Source organism: Astatotilapia calliptera, chromosome 7 (genome assembly GCF_964374335.1).
Source record: "Astatotilapia calliptera chromosome 7, fAstCal68.1, whole genome shotgun sequence".
Taxonomy (NCBI): Eukaryota; Metazoa; Chordata; class Actinopteri; order Cichliformes; family Cichlidae; genus Astatotilapia; species Astatotilapia calliptera.
Genome location: NC_137428.1, coordinates 44,252,782 through 44,270,645, shown reverse-complemented (window position 1 = coordinate 44,270,645; position 17,864 = coordinate 44,252,782). Strand labels below are relative to the sequence as shown.

The 17,864-nt window shown below is 38.5% G+C and overlaps 1 protein-coding gene across 1 annotated transcript; it reads right to left on the bottom strand.

Annotated features, from left to right (window-relative positions):
* Positions 1–6,739: 6,739 nt before the first annotated feature.
* hyal6 (hyaluronoglucosaminidase 6) lies at positions 6,740–16,609 on the bottom strand. Its single transcript, XM_026174773.2, has 4 exons — positions 16,474–16,609; positions 10,279–11,232; positions 9,831–9,920; positions 6,740–7,865 (listed from the first exon to the last, which is right to left on the bottom strand). Exons 2-4 carry the CDS (start codon positions 11,197–11,199, stop codon positions 7,377–7,379), a joined length of 1,500 nt encoding a protein of 499 aa, XP_026030558.2. The 5' UTR covers positions 11,200–11,232; positions 16,474–16,609; the 3' UTR covers positions 6,740–7,376.
* Between the last annotated feature and the right edge of the window lie 1,255 nt (positions 16,610–17,864).

Genomic DNA, 17,864 nt, shown 5'->3' with positions numbered 1-17,864 from the left:
GGCTTGACTGGGCCAGAGTCTATATATGTATATTTGCAAAAATACATATACACATATAGAACATGCAACAGAATGGAAGATCGTCTCTCACTCAGAGAACTAAGGTTACAAAGTAACCATGCATTCTGTAGAGACCCTGCTTGAGCACAACCACCTCATCCACACTGCCCCTATAAATGAAAAATCTTGTGTTTCTTGATATCAGAACTTGTGCATTTATGAGTGTTCAGATGTGAGTCACCAACTATTGGTGGTTCAGATGTTTTTTACTCTTACAGTAATCTCTGATTCTTGCCTCCTTTGGATCGTTTCTCTTGGCTTGTCCTATACATTTTTCTGTATTTGCTTCTGAACACATCTTTCTTCTCTGTCTTTTTAAATCCAACATACAGTATACATTTCAAAGGTTAACACTGACGCCTGCAAGAGATTTTAAAAGACAATGGGAACGTGCCATCAGTTTAGACTGGGTCTTAATTATATGCTTCGCATTGTTGTGTAAGAGGGAGCACTTTGGGGGGTGTGAACAGAAATTCAAGCAACACTGTTTAGTGAAGTTTTTTCACTGTTTGTGTATTTTTCGATGCTCTATAGCAACATCTTTACAACAGTTCCTTCAAACAAAACTGTGTTTACTTAAGCAAAATAAACAGTTTTCAGTGTAAGCTAGCTTCAAACTAAGCATCCCTAAATAATTGAAGACTGTTTCACATTAGAACAGAGGAGCCAGAGAATTGGAAAAAGTATGAAGCCAGTTAAGCTCAAGTCTGACGAAACAACGCAGTACGCACTGGTTTGGAACATAAACTATATAATAGATAGACTTTGCCACTATGACATCATACTAGGGTTTCTGTACTCCACACACTGAAACATCATGCTAAGTTTTTGTTACCATATTTTTTGTGTGTTTGTTCTGTGTTTTTATGTTTTTTTTTTACCCAGAAGCAACTGTCAGGATCTGGGCAACACAAGGAGGCCAGAGTGAGTTAAAAATCTTCACTAACAAATCCTGAACAGGGGGAGCACTAGGAACATGGGAAAGACCTGAGGGAAGCTGAACTGACATTCCAGCAAAGGACAAGGGTAGACTGGGATAAAGTCCAAGAAAAACAACTCATACATTTAAGAATTATTAGTTCGGGCTTTAAAATCCAGAAGTCTGGTTCAAAATCAAAAATGTACTCACTTATCAAGATATAGTATTGCAAAATTTTTACACTTTCAAAAAAGTGTCTTCACTTTGAGAAAGAAGAGCTTTTAATAAAGTACAATTCAAGCCTTTGGACAAAGTCAGGAAAACTGAAAGACATACAAATATTACCTCAGTCTGTGTGCGTGTGTGTGTGTGTGTGTGTGTGTGTGTGTGTGTGTGTGTGTGTGTGTGTGTGTGTGTGTGTGGTTTTGTGGGCGTGTGTGTGTGTGTGTGTGTGTGTGTGTGTGTGTGTGTGTGTGTGTGTGTGTTGAGGGGCATTTTTTTGAACTCCTCAGGCAGTGTGATCCCGACAGCACATTCGTTTCCACTACCTCTGCAGATGAAAGGCACATACCATGAACCCAAACTACCCTTTCTTCACCTCCTCATCCCCCTCACTCACTCACTCACTCACCCATGTGCGGAAACCCCAGCGTCGGCTGGCTGTCGTGGTCATAGGCTCCTCGTGGGCATATGGACTTCATTACAGAAATGGCTATGCTCAGACAGCATGGATCCTACTGCTGCTTTAATGACCTCAGTTGTAATGAGGCTTTGAGAATGAGAAGGAATACTTGGCTAAAAATGGTGCCTGGAATCAATACTTACCACATGATACGTTGAGTTTCAGGATAAACAAAGTTGATTTTCTTCAGAAAAATTTGCCAGGCATTTACTTCTCCACTACTACGATAATTTAGTTTTGATAGACCAGGGATTGAAAAAGCATAATTGTGCTTGTTGGAGAAAAAGGCCATCAGTCCTTCAATATTTGGGGAGTTTCAACTTTCAGAGCCAATTCAAATAATTTCCATTTTGTCATTGTTACGTTTAGATAAATGTTTGCAGTCATGTATTTGTTAATTCAGTTAAACACAGTACTAGAAGGACAGTAAAACATTGTTAACTGGCTCTCAAGAAAAAAATAGCTGTGTTTTATCTGTGAAGCTATAGTAACAAACATTTTCCAGAAACCTCTGTGCTGTGATTTGCTCTATAAACAGACTGAAACCTATCAAATATGTCATTTTTTAAAGAAAGCACTGATATACCTATAGCCTTTCTGATTCTTTATTTAACAAGGAAGGTTTGATATTGGTTTTTAATTACTCTGTATCTTAGTGTATGAGTTTCTTTAATAGAGTTTTATCTACAGTGCTTAACAAATTACACCAACACCCAATGTGAGGTTGTTGCCACAGCTGCCATAGATCAGAATCACAGTATTAGTGATTTAAAATATTTGATATGTTGTAATTTTATGCCAAAATATAATTATTGTTGTTATCTGTGAGTATTCAAATGTACTGTTGCCAACTTTTTTGGTGGCAACGGTAGTGTGGAAACTCAGGCAACACGGAATAGGCATGACACATAGGATTCTCTGGATACACCAGAGGCTGAGGCTCCTCAGCAGAGACTCCAGCTGATGGTGAAGCCTGGGGCTCCTCAGCAGAGCACCCAACCAGTTTCACTAGACAACGACATTTGCTGCACCACCTCAGGATTAACCAGAAACCAGAGTTAACTGGACCAAAGTTTACTGGGGATTGCAGCTGAGGTACAGTCTCTGCAGTCTAGTCTTTATTGCTTTTATGTTGGACCTGGAATCAACAAGATGTGTGAATCATTTGGAAGTTTGTGAAGGCTATAACTGTAATCATCCATTGGATGTCACTGGTAGGCTCTGTCTTTGAGGCTTTGAAGCTTCAAATCTTTTGTTGATACAACCAGGAAGAAGAAATACAAAATACAAAACTAAAGAAAATCGAGACATCCCAAACATCAAAATGTGCAGTTACATTGCATTATGTATTATGGACATCAGAAAAGCTGATTTTAGGGAAAGCCTTTGCAAATCAGCATCCCTGAGAGTTCAAAGGGAGGTTGCTGAAGGGTGCGAAGCCTAAATCAAAGTCCCATGAGGGAAATGAGGATCCAGACCTACAAGCTGTCGGCCTCTAGGCACCTTTTAGAAACTGGGAGATCAGACACGATTCATTACGACTGAGTGCTGAGCGTACAACACAAACTGCCTTAATCGATGCCAGCTTACCTCGTTGCACTTGTCCAGCTTGGACTGCAGAAACTGCAAGACGGTTTCCACTGTGGCCCCATGGGGTCTATCAGGCAGTTTAATTCCAGGGGCAGGGGGGCCTTGTTTCCAAGACAGTATTTTAATTTTCTCACAGTTATCTTTCAGTAACCATGCCATGTGTGTCAAGGAATCTGCAAAACACCTCTTGCATAACAATGTGGCAGCAAGTGACAGAATGATAGTGTTTACCCTTTCGGACAGGCCTTAATCTGTTCTGCCTCTCAGCCTGATGTCATCAAAGTGGATGAATAATCTTTGGATTACAAGTTTCTCTCATCTTAACCTTTAAACTGTGAAATGATCAACAAATGTGTTTGATATTGCATGCTTTTTTTTTCAATCTCATCATACTGTGATGATGTGTATGACACTTATTTACTTATTTTCACTGAAACAGCAGCCCATCTCTAGTGCAGCAGTATCAACAAACTCTCCATTCTACATTCAGACCTTTGTTCCTGTGAATTGTAGAAGTACCAGCAGTTGTATCATTCACTTCTTTTAAATGTATTTCAGTAGAAAGGACAAAATTATGTGTTTTCCACAGGGTTTATTATTATCTTTGCTGCAGAAATGGATACAGTTTAGTTTTCTTTTCTTCATTTCAATGAGTTTGTAAGATGAAACCATCTAGATCATCAATTGCTGCTGTTTGGACCTTGTTAACTGCTTGTGTACAAAGAATGTAAATGTTTAGCTGCATTGACTCCCCGCCTGTAATCAGCAACTGTAGATACCACTAGTGGAGTGGCAGTAGAAAGATAATAACCAGCGTCTTGTCTGGGACTCCGTGTCTGTGAGTTTCCTGTTTTATTCTGAAGGTCTCTGTTTCATGTGAGTGTGTTCGGTTTACGTTTCCCCTGTCACGTCAGTTCTGATTTCTCCCAGGTGTGTTCCCCTCCTGTCTTTCATCCCTTGATTATTGCTGTGTGTATTTAAGCCCTGTGTGTTCTCCTACCTGTTGTTGGTTTGTCTGCGTTATTTCCCTGCATCACCCTATTGTGGTTCCCCGAGTGTCCCTGCATCTCCATTTCAGGTCTGCTTGTGTTAGATTTTCCCAGTTTAGTTAATCTTAGGTTCTACACTTGCCACCTCCTTTGCTGCTTGTTCTATCTCTGTTGCAATAAAGCTCACTCTCATCAAAGTCAGTGCTTGCATCTTGGGTCCTACTTCCAACCTCCACTCATCTGCCACTGCGGACGTGACAGTTACACACTGATTTTTCTGATTCTGGTCTTTTCATTGATTTGCTGATGTTGAAAAAAAAAACCTTTAGATGAACATCAGTCAGCATTAAGGCCCTTCAGAGGTTCAGGCCAGTAAGCTGGAGATGATTTGTTAGACAACAAAAAAGGTCACTGAGAGGAAACTCATGTTTAGTCTCTGCCAGGTTTACTTGCAGACACGCTGAACATCCACCATGAGAGCTGACACTGAACTGCAGCTGATTATGGTTATTAGTTAAAGTGCAGGAGCTAACTAAAGTCTGAGGTTTTTAAAATTACTGGTCTTTGGTGTCTGTGTACTTAACACATATTGAATGATGAACCCTAGAAGTTTATTTTCTAAAGCAGAGGTAGGATACAGCACTAAAAAAAAAGTTGAACTCTTTAACTTCTTGGTCTCATTGAAGAAGTTGAAGGAAACAAACAGCAAAACACTGTCTTTGTTATTTTTTTTAAACCAGCTGTGCTGATGATGTAATTTTTGTCTGTTCTAACAGGTTTGTGTTAAGAAAGTGAGGAAGATTATAACGTTAGAAATATTAGAAAACAAAGAGCTTGTGATATGCAGATGGGGAGGGTCTTTACACCCTCGGCTGTCAGTCATCTTAATCCATTAACAACACTGACAGAAGCTTGCTGCGAGAATAATTTAGCGGTGTCAGCGTCAGCTAATTATATTTTATTATATTTTAAAAACAAATCAGTTCTTGTTTGGATTTGACTGATCTTTCTTTTTGAGATACACTTCCAAACAGCTTTCCTACACTTATGCTATTCATCGATCATTTACTGGAAGTATCATGATGATGGCAGAGTGCTGGGTTGTCTGAAGTGTCACTGTGGACTCATAATTTGCACAGATAGCTCATCATTGCTGTTGAAGTAGGTCTCAGCTATGACCAAATTAAGAGAAATCATGCAACGCTAACTTCAATCCCCTACTACTACTTACCCGCTTGCATGTTTACTAATTACTGTGTTAATTCACACTAGACCACTTCCTCTCGTCCTACCATCCTCTGCTCCTCTAGCCTTTATGATCACCTGGACCCCATCAACATCTTACTTTAATAAAAGTGAATTTCATGTTCAGTGTAATATTTTTCTGATGCAGTCTCACAAACTCAAAAGTGCCTGATGTTTTTGGGCATGCTTAAAATTATCACCACAACTTTAATATTGTGTGAATTCAATTTAAAGGACAAGTGTCATCTCTGGAAAGAAACTGCGGTCAGTTTGCATGTGTTTGTGAATTTTCACCTGTTCCATTACGGCTGAATCACTGCTGATTTCAAATTTATTTCAAAACCTTAATTTGATGTCAAAAGCACAGTATGTAACATGTAGAATGGTGTCCTTTTTTAGAGACCATCAGAAATTTGTGGTCTTCTGGAACTTGTATTCTCTCATTTGTTCCCTTAATATTTATAGCTACATACATTCACACTCATTTGTTGCCAATAGTTTTGTAGTTATGGGTGGTTTATTCTCATTTTTGCACCTTTTTCTGTTTTTCTTCCCACATGTGATTTCTGTTGCTGAACTGATCCTGCCTGCTGGCTCTCCTCATCTCATCATTCCCATTTGCCCCCTTCTGAATGCATTATGTTTAGTAAAGATAAGCTATTTATTAGTGTTCTGAATCATATATCAAGTGAAGGTCTAACACATTGAAAACTTCACGTATATCACTCATTAAAATGATAGTGAGAACAGATAATTGACTTTAGGCAGAACTAATTCTAGTAAACTCTATCGCTTGGTTTAAGTAACTACACTCAAACATTGTGAATTTTTTATGAATAGTTAAACCATCACAAATACATTTCAAAACTCCATAGAACCCAAAACACAATGGTGGTTTAGAGCTACCAATTGTTTTCACTACTTTTTAGCTAAAGAGTGTTTGTTGTTTCAAAATGGAGAAAAGGAAGCCTGATGCGTAACTCATGGGTGAACCTATATGTGTGTATGCTCTGCTTTTCATTGGCTTCAGTAATGAGCATTATAACTGCTTTAAAAGCCTTAACTTAAACACGTCCTTGACAGCCTGTGGAAATTTTTGATAAATAAGATAAGTAAGTAAAAATAAATAATAATAAGTCTTCACTTATCCCGTGTAGCTCCCATTTGGAACAATCCAGATATTTGTCCAAAAATTAGAACCTACTGACTTTTGCATCATGGCATGTAAAGGGGATAGAAAGAATCTAGAACATATTATTCAAGAGAGAAACTTTATTTTGTTGCGAGAACTTGTATCAAAATATGGAGTTAGTGACAATAAAGTTCCTGAAAACCAGCAACTTAAGTTCATCATACAGAAAAAGTTTAAGCCCAATCCACTGAATTTAGAAAAGCCTATATGGATTACAGAATTTTTATATTTCTCTCCTCCCAGATTGTCATCATTTTCCCTTCAAATGGAAAGTAAGAGCACCTTGAGGCAACATTTTTGTGGTTTGGGATTATATAAATCAAACTGAATTGAAATGAATGCTGGTCAGCAGCCAACAGTCAGGTAAAACTAAAAACAAAGACCAAAAAACAAAAACTCAAAAATATTGTTTAGTGGGAACATTATGGGAATCTAAATTTGCAATTTGTGACATAAATAAAACCGCAATGTACATTTTTCCTGAACTGAACTTTAACACAGAGACAAACATTGTTGCCTGGATCAGACCACGATCAGACTGAGTTTTGCATTTATAGGCCAAATCTGAGAATTTCTCATTCTTTCAATACAAACAGTTTTCTTCAACTAGGGGACATTGGCATGAACTGTGGCTGATCACACTTGTGGTCTGGCAAAGACTTTACAGCAATTCTCTGGTCCTAAATAAAATCTTTGTGTCTACAATATGAGAGACTTGATAATCAAACAAAGTCCCAGGAATATGATGACACATAGACAGAAGAAATGGAGTGACAGGAGGAGCAGGATGTCTCCCAGCAGATTGATCCCCTGAGGGCGAAGTACCGGCACAGTGGGTTGGAGTGGGGGAGGAAGAGGAAGAGGTGGCATAGTCTGAGGTACCTCACAGTAAACACCTGTCCAGCCCTGGTAGCACTGGCAGGTAAACTTTTGCTTGATATCCAGGATGTCGTGGTTGTTTAGGTGGCCACTGATGTGAAAGCGAGGGCCGCTGGGAGCTGAGTTGTGGTGGATGTGGAAGAAGCGTGGGTTCAGGTGTAGGTAAGTGTCTGAGTCCAGGCTCTTACGGATGCATCTACCGTTCTTTTTGCACAATGCTTTGCTGCACAGCTTAGCTGCTGATGTGACATTGATGACATAATGTCCCAGAGGACCATTGATGTACTTCTTCACCGTTAGGCAGTTTCTCTAGGGGAGGAAGGAGAAATTCTAAGTCAAACGTATAAGACATTTATTAGAATAATATATTGTATTTAATTTTCAACAGCATTGTCAACACCATTAGCTTTTTTATTCCCTACTTTAAAGACATTTTCTTGTGCTGAACTGTCATAAAATATAAAGGCTAAGAACTAGAAAAGCACTAATAAATTATGCCCTCCAATGACTAATATACTGCTTTAAAGTTTGGAGGTGATCCAATGAAAACTAAAGCATTTGATTAATTTGAATAACCCTGACCTTTGACCTATGACCTTGAAGCATTACATAGTAAAATGGAGTATTTTATTATGTTTACCACTGTAATTTATAGACAAACATGCAGCCAGAAACAGAGTGAAACCGAAAGAAGCTCATTTCAAATCATTTCCCCTCTGTCTTATGAAAACGGTATTATTATGGGGCTCACCTCTAAATGCGCATGAGGACAGAGTGAAGAGTTTTAGGACAGTGCCAAAGTTTTGGCAGTGCAATAGGAGCATTGAGCCATCTGTGCAAAGTGCTGATTAGTCACTGATTCTGATAACGTGACTGGTTAAAATATTCTCCTCCTGAAAGTGAGACTCTTGCAAATACATATACCATAAGGCCAGCCACAAAATTACTCTTCATAACTTTCAGTCAGTTAACATCTAAAGAAGTCTTTTGGCTACTGCAGACATTAGTAAATCTGGGCCCAAATGGGCCTTCTTTAAAATACCAGCCTTGTGAAGGGATATTTTCACAGGGTGTTTTTGTTTATAAGACCTCCATAAAACAACAGGGTTAGAACACACTCTGGCATGTTTGGCAGTCCATCGTCTTGTAGTTTCAATATAGCTAACATCAAGGCATCACATTGGAGACTAGTGTAAGGTCTTTGTTTCTGTGTTTTCAGACAGTAAAGGAACTGCACAGAAATTAGTGTGATTTTTTTTTCTGTTTTTTGCATGTACCACAGTGATTTTGAGTGGTGGTGGGCACTGCAGACTTTTCTTATGTTTTTCCCCCCTTTGGGTTGCAATGTAAATTGTCATGCACTTGAGCTTTGACATGTGGTGTTTGCTTTTTAAATATATTCCTTGCAGTGCTTCTCGTGTCTTTTATATGTTAGGCCACTGTAGTGCAGCACAATTAGTTTTATTTTAGCAATTAACTTATTTTAGAAGGAAGTTCTTTTTTATTGTTTTATTTGGTGCAGCTTTTGCACATCAAGACTTTAGCTCATTTTGAAAATGGTGGCAGTAAAATGTCTCAAAGGTTGGGATAGAGACATGTTTACCACTGTGTGGTATCTCTCCTTTAAATAAAAGTCTGTGATTTTTGGGGATCTCTAGAGACCAGTTGCTGGTTATGTTCACACATGGCTTCTTCTTTGCATTATAGAGCTTTAACCTACATTTTTGAATGGCATCCTCATTACCATCATCAATCCCAGCCAATCTACCTTAACTCTTCTATCCCTCTGCTGACGGTGGCCTCTAGAGGGTTTTCATAAAGTCGTCCTTCTGATGGTCGCCTTCATTACCATTGTCAGCCTTCAGTAATGGACACACAGGGCCTTTGTTGGCACCATCAGTACAGCCAACCCTCCTGAACTCCATCTCTGGCACTGCCCACCTGGTCAGCCTCCTGAAGTGGCCTGTCTTCTCCCCTGACCTCTTGGCCCAGCCACCGAACTTTGTCTCCTCTGCTCACCTCCTGACTGATCCGGTGGCCAATGAACTAGTTCATCCTTGCCGTGGGCCAAACAGTCAGCCGCTGAATTGCTTCATCCCTGCCCCAGGCCACCTCCCAGCCCCCAGAACTACCTGATGGCAGCCATCAAATTCAAAATGAGCAAATATTTTTCTTATGATAAATTTTTCTTTTTTTTTTTATTTACATTTTACACAGCTCCTCAAATTTGTTTAAATCTGTGTTTCTATTTTTGTCTGTATGTCTAGCAGTTACCTGTGATTGAGCATACTCTGAGGATCCCCAAAGGACGACACCTGATGCTCCCAAGGCAGCGCTTTCCCCAATAGTATGAATCAGGTCACTCTTAAAGAAAAGGACAGGTGTATATTTTGCCAGTAAACACTGTTAACACTTCAATTTATGATGCCTTTAAAGAGATCCAGCAATTCTTTATATCCACCATTGCACAATCTATTAATTTTCTCTTGTCTACAACCATCTTTGTGGTAAATACTAGGATATGTTAACATCAAAAGAGCAAAGCAAAGCAGGGATAATTGTGAAGTGGATCATAAGGAAAAATGGTCCCCCAAACATTGCAAAATATTGCAGTATGTTGTATATAGCTTAATTATTAGGCCAATAGACACTTTTTTGCTTTTTAAATGTGTCCAGTTGGCACACACACCATGAAGGTGTAATTAAAGAGCTTAAGGCCTACCTCTGACAGAACTACAAAGGTGTAGGCATAGAATGGTCGGGAGTAGACAAACACAGGCAATGTGAAATCCGCACGTGCAATGGATGCAATCCTCATAGCTTCCTTGACTCGATAATGGACAAACTTGACTGTGTTAGAGGAGGACTTTAGCTCATAGTCTAGGTAGATGGATGGATAGAGGGCTGTGCTCTCCTTCCAGAGCCATATCAGATGGTCATTGCGAACATGTTCAACATTTGGACATTCCCCAGTGTAATGTTGTGGATGTTGTTTGTAGCCATAGTTGTAGCAGTCTGGAAACAGATAAAACCCCCACAGTCCACCTGGTCTGCGACCTTGAGCCAGTGCCAAGGTCAGATTCATGAAAGCTTGTCCAGCTCTCTCAAAGCCTTCCTTCGCTTCCTTTTCAACTTTGCTCTCTGGCCAATTTGGGTGAAGTTTTCGGATCTGTTCCCTGGACCTTTTGCGGTAGATGTCTTTAGAGCCCCAGTTTCTGACCCACTGAGGCCTCCAGTTCTCCCAGTCAATGACGCCTAAACCTCGGAAATCTTTGTGGGGGATCAACTTGTCAATGTCAGCCCGGGCTTTTCCAAGATGTTTGGAGATGCTTTGGTTCTGCGGCAGGCCACCATTTATTGGGATCCCAGAGTTCGAGTAGTATGGGTAGTATCCCAGACGGCTGTGGTAGAAGATGGTGACATTTGGTCCACTTAGAGTTTCATTGAGGTTTGCTACAATATCAAAAATGCTAAGGTCCAAGTCCACCTTGAATCGAAGCCGACATGACTCAGTGGGAGCATTCCAGACTACAACAAAAGGCTTATGAGGTATCAGAGGTGGTTGGGTTGGTTTGGTCTGGTCACCATCAACTATGCAAACCCATAAGACCAGCAGCAGGAGATGGCGTGCCATTAGCACCATGGCCCTTGATTCCTCAAAGAACAATTAGTAGTCCTGCACAGAGAGAGAGAGCAGATATTACATTTTCAGAGGGAAAATAAATGCATTATGAGCTTCAATGAGCAGGAACAATCATGAAGCACATAAGTGATGAGCACTGAAGTGAATGCTCTAAATTCCCCAATAATGCAAGAAACAAAGCTACCTTGTTCTGCAAAGAGCAATGGAGTGAATATTGGTGCAAATGACGAGAGAGAGAGGGGCTGGTAAAACCACACACTTTTTAAACATTAAAACCACCAATATGAGATAGTTTGAGGAAAGTCTGTGGTGAATTAGCAAAGTGTCCCTTAAAAAAAAATTTGCAGAAAGAAATCAGAAAAGCCACAGTAATATTTTGTCATGAATTTAAAACATAGTTAAATTTAGTAGAAAGTTGTTAGTGCTTCTGGAGGCAGTGAACAACTTCTAAATGTGGATATCATCTTTTCATAAATTAACTTAAATACCTAAAAACTTAACTGTTATTTACTACTGCATGGCTCAAACACACCAACCACAAAATGCAGACATACCTGTGAGTCATGGTGCAGGGGACAGTCGCATATTCTAAAGGTAAAACTAGCAACAAGCTTGATTTATAGTCACTCCAATGGCTGTATGCATGCCAACTGTGACATCACCATTTATGCTGGTATTGGAAGGCAATTTGCTGCATGCTTCTTGTGAATGAAAGAGATCGCCACTGAGTAAATTAATGATGAAATAAATTAAAGTACTTACAAGAAGAATTGAAATATGTTCAGTTGATGTGCCTTATTATTCATTCACTCTTCTATAGGATTATGGTCATTTAAAAACTACTTTTTAAAGTATTAAACACTGATCTTTAAAATGTTTTATATTTTAAAAAAAAATTGTATTAGAAATTTCATTATAAAGACCTCGAAGTACACTTTGCAAGTCCTCCTTTTTGCATTAAGTAGTTCAACCCGTTGTGGTCTCTGCTAACACAATGATGGTCATCAACCCAGCAACTCTCCTCACCCATCGTATCATAGATTTGCTACATGAAGGAAAATGAAGCACAATCCAAAGGGTTTAACAATAAATATAACTCAACAAACTCAAAACACAACATGCATATTATTTTAGTTAACATTTAGAAGTTTTGATACTGCACATGCTTACATTGATGCTTTCCCACTAGCTAACCAAATTAAATATTTATACATGTTGATGGTAAAACGCATAGACTTCAGTCAAAGCATAAGAATGTTTTAACAGAAATGATTGCAGTGAAATTAAACATTTAAATAGTGCTTATTTAAACTGCAAAATAGTAAAAGTGAATCAAAATAGGTTTCATGAACTCAAAAATGTAACAGGAACTCATATTTAACTTAACAGTTTAAAAACTATATAATGCCTTTAAGTAAATATCGTACAAATATGACAAAGCTTGAAAATAGGTTGTCTGATATTTGCCTTTTCATAATCTTTTCAGTAGTGTCAGAATGAGACACTTACTTACTAAATTCTACAAAGCATGTTTGTTTTAAATCTACAGTAGAAACCCCATTGTATATATAGTCATGCACACATGCAGTAGGACAGGCAAACTCTTGTTTAGCCTTTTTCAAACTAAGACTGTTATTTTCTTCGATCACTGTTCTCTACAGCTTTTTATGTTACACCATCATCCACTAATTGCTCTTGGAACCCCTCACAAGCAAGTAATCATATTTCATTTTTTCCAGAGTTAGGGTAAAGACATTGTGGCCAGTCTCTTAGGAAACATGGGTACTGAGGTTGTCTCCAAGAACGCATGGAAAATCTCCCATCATTCTTTTTTCAGGACTGTAACCAGAGCAGGGGAGCAGGAAACCACTGGTGGGCTGAGGCTTCTCTGATCATTTCTGCTTTACATTCATCTAAGAAAGCCCTGGATTGTTCACCAATGATTTTAATGGCACAAGAAGTGTATGATTTCAGTAGTTTTGGATCAGTAAGTTGAGAACTGCAGAAGAATGTGGACGAGAAAAAGGCAGTTACAGTCACAAATAAGTTCTTGAAAGATTATCAGAAGGTTTCCTCCCACTCAGATTAAAATGCATTTCTTTAGGCAGTGTGTTTTGCACCAGCTTCAATATCCTGCAGACTGAATGTTTTTTTCTGGTGATGCTAATCCAAGACAAGCAGAGTGTGGTGAAGGCGCTCAGGCTGGTCTCCAAACCACTGAAAGCAGGAACCCCTGGAAACATGGTGAATTCAGACCACAAGAAAGACCCCCCAAGTACAAGATCTGAGTATAAACATCCACATGAGATTCAATTTTATGTTTCATCACAGATGAATGCAATGGAACTGTGAGTGAGACGCAACTGAATTCATCTGGTCCAGACTGGAACAGGAAGTAAACTGTTGTTGTCATGTGTCATGATTAACAGTTGGTTGATCCACCCCTTTGATCTAGATCAAAATATCTAAACAGCTATAAACTAACTATAACTCCTGGATATTTGGTATTAAATTTTGGTCAAAACTTGATTAGGCACAAAATGGATCCAAGTTTACTTTGTATATTTTTTCATTTTTAGGGAAACAAACTGCTTTGAAACGTGATTTAGTCACTGGTTATCACTTAGGTGATCTCTCATTTCATCCAGTTTCATCAACAGGTTGTTCACTTCATTATTTGTCTTTGTTATCAACTAATCACGTTCCCACTGGCCTCATCTCAGAACTCATTCTGGGTTCATAGCTTTAAATATTAACATATTCAACTCTACTAATGACCTCACTAAAGATCTTTTTTTTAAAAACATTAGCATTATTATCCTTAATGTGTTTAATACACCCACCAATATTGGTTTTCAAAGCATTATTTAAAGGTTTAAATCATAATGTTGAGCATATCTGCATTCTGAAGTCAGCCCTGTGCTTTGATAAGTAAAGTAAATAAAGTGTATTTATATAGCAACGTTTCACAGACAGATGTGACAAAGTGCTTCACACGAGAGGTAACGAAGCACAACACAATCATAAATGCATCATAAAAGCACTGGTCTAATTAAAAGCTTTTTGAAATAAAATGTCTTTAGCTGCTTTTTGAAGGTCTATGAATTAATGACCTCAGTGTACAAAAAGAGGTGTATATATATATATGAATCAAATCAGCAATATAGTGAGGGGCCTGTCCATGTAATGTCCATGTAAAATTTTAAAATGAAATCTAGATCTGATTGGGAGCCAGTGTAGCAACTTTAAAGCAGAAGTTATATGATTTCCTCTGTTTGAGCGAGTCAGTAGTCTCGCTGCAGAGTTTTGGAGAAAAATAAAATAAATTTAAAAAGCAGATTCTTACTATCCGTTTTAAGTTTCGCTCCCAGGAAAAGCTTAATCACAAATAACAACTAAATTACTGAGGCTACGCTTCTGCAAGAGACCTAAATCACCCGGTTGCTGTTTAATGTCAGGCATTGAACTGTCCGGTGCAATAATCAAGGTTTCAGTTTTGTCTGGCTTTAGCTGTAAGTAGCTGTTGTTCAACCATTGCTTAATGTTTTTTAAGCAGTCAATCAAAGCGGAGAGTTGGTAATCTTCAGAAGCAGTATGGCTGAATATCATCAGCCAAAGGATGATAAGAAACATCAAGAAACTGCTGTATTATCTGGCCTAAAGGAAGAATGTATATTAAAAACAGAATAACTCCCAGCACCAAGCCTGTAGGAACTCCAGCACCATTCAGACATAATCTGATTTGCAGACACACTAAAACTCCTATCAAAGTAGACCAAGAGTGAGAAGGGGGGGCCTCACTAGCAGAACAAGAAGGAGGCTTTGCGGAAATTTAGGCATTGATCTTTAATCTTATCAACTAAAAATTGAAGAAAAGACACACCAATACTGCACTGGAGCACGCAGTAAGCACAAAAAGCGAAACACCATATCGATGCATGTAATGTTTGACCCATCACTACCTGAAATGTTAGCAAGCAAGCAAGCAAAAGTCCTTTTCTGATGCAGATAATGCATTGCTGTGACAAAAAAATCATGTGACTAATGACAATGTCATGCGGAGGAGAGAATCATATCTTGTCTTAGGTGTTGTTTGTGTGTTTACATTGTTTGGCTCGTTATCATCCACTGTACTAAAAAGCAGAATAAGAGCCACTTTAAGAAAAAAAATTAATTTGGGTCATTTTGAAAATAAAGTCGAAATTTCAAGATTTCATTCAAAATACTATTTTGAGAAAAAAGTCAAAATACTATTGTTTTGTCCTGTAATGTTAGATATCAAACTGCACCACTAGAGACTGGTGCCGTAAAAAAGAAGAAAATGTTGTCCAGCAAAAGTCACGATTGCAAACTGATAAACATACATGTAATTTCCTGCTGCATTCAGTGATGTAAGTTTATGTGCCTTGTTCATTAAAAGGCACTTGTTCCTTGCTGAGGACTTGTTTGATTATCAGCCCCCAATACAACCACTTTGAGAATAAAATAACTATATGATAAATAATGGAGCCCTGAAATAGAGAAACCTGATTTAAAAGTGATACATGTCACTGAATAAAATACACACTAATGAACTTACTTTAGAACACATTTTAGTATACTTCAGTGCTAAATCATATACCTGTTACTTCCGATTTTTACTGAGAAAGTTCACTGGGAAATATATCCTATAATCTTTGTAAACAACAAAATGCAAATGCTTAACCTGCAGAGCAATGATATTAAAGTGAGGCTAAGCAAATTTTGTCCAAATGGAGTGTACTTGCAATAAACCGTTTCTTTCTTGTGAATATTTTAAATAAGTAGTTGCAAAAATGTTTCTTCCATCTCTGTTGTCATGCTGTGTGATGTTAGCATTGCTGGAAGCTTGAGGCAAAATCATATGTTCAGTAATATCTTAGCCTAACATTGTCAATCTGGCAAATTGTCAAATGAGTTGCCCAAAACTTGTGACAACCCAGTACCTACATATGATATAGACATTTTTAACTGTTATTGAATGATGAGTCTTTTTGTCTTTTCACACTGGGACAACGGCAAAGGACAGTAGCTCACTGCCAGGCACAGTCACAACTTCTCACAGTCTCGGTTAAGGGCAACTAACGATTTTCCACCGTTTTGCTTTTTAATGGCCACTAACTACCAAGCAAAACTTCCCACTATTAGCAACTATGGAAATACTGATTCCTTGTCTAGTATCTGCTATTTATCGTTTGATGAGGTAAAACAGTTTAAAGAAGCTATAATAGCAATTTTCTTGAACAGATTACATACCTTCCCCTTCTTTACTGAATGTGCTTCAAATTAAGACCTGTTGGTGGATGACTGCCTCCTCTCTTGGTGTTGTAAAACTCAGAAAATCTCCATCTGATAAGCTGTGAATGATCTCTTTGTCTCTGCACCCAATTCTTTTGGGTCCCTGCGGTGATATCAGGGCAGAAATGCCCGAGTATTGTTTTGTTGTCCCCTCCTCCAACGTTACTCAATACTCACAAAGCCATCTTCATAAAGAAAGTCTTTAATAAATGCAACATATTGACAACAGTTAGGATTAATTCATGGAGGGTTTTGTTTTGAGAATTTCCTTAAATGACCAGATTTTAGATTTTAAGAAACGTTTTAATGTGAAGAAGAGAACACTTTAGAGCAACAGATGGTCAGAGCATCTCCATGACCATGTTCATTTACTCAGTCATGATCAGAGGTGGAGAGTAACAAAGTACATACCCTTGATTAATGTATTGTAGTAGAATTTTTAAATATCTGTGTTTTACTTGATTATTTTTCCTTTTTCCTTTTAATCCTTACATTTTCACACCAATATCTGGACTTTCTACTCTTCACAATTTCCAAACAAGCTTGTTGCTTTTGGTTTAAGACATTTGAGGGGAGTCATTTTTTCAAGTCAATGCATGCCTTTATACAATCAAACTTTGAACCTAAACAGTAATACATGAAAGGCAGGAGGTTCTCATACACAAAGAGATGAAAGATGCAAAGTCACGTAGTTTATGCATAATTTTGTCACGGTATGTCGGTCCTCAAAGTGTGAGCTGCCATTTTTTTTGCACTGTTGTTGCTCCCTATTCTCCACTTCCTCCTTTCCCAGTCTCTGTGTGTGTGTGTGTGTGTGTGTGTGTGTGTGTGTGTGTGTGTGTGTGTGTGTGTGTGTACCAGGTTTGGTGCATTGTCAGGACGTGGCCTGTTTCCCAGTGTGCCTTAGTTTTCTTGATGGCACTACTGCGAGGAAGAGCCTTAAAATGGGGACCCAAACATCCATGTCTCATGAAGAATTCTTAAACAAATTCTGGAATGTGTTTGATAAAGGCTCTAATCCATACTCAGCGACTCACAGGCTATTTTATTTAAAGCAATGTAAGAGGAGTGTTGAGGATTAATCACTCAACTTTTGGATTCTGGCTGAAGAGACAGGTTGGGAGGAAAAGGGCCTCTGAGGTGTTTTTCTGTACTTTTTAAATAATGAACTAAAGAGAGAATTAGCAGCTAAAGAATTACCTGCTTCCCTTGATGCTCTAATTTCCATGTTTGTACACATAGGTGGCCATATGCACCACCCTAAGGGAGTCCAGCTCTGTTCCCATAACATTACTGGCCTTTGCAGATCAGTTTATTAGTGAGGATAAAACAGGAGTAACACATTTCCT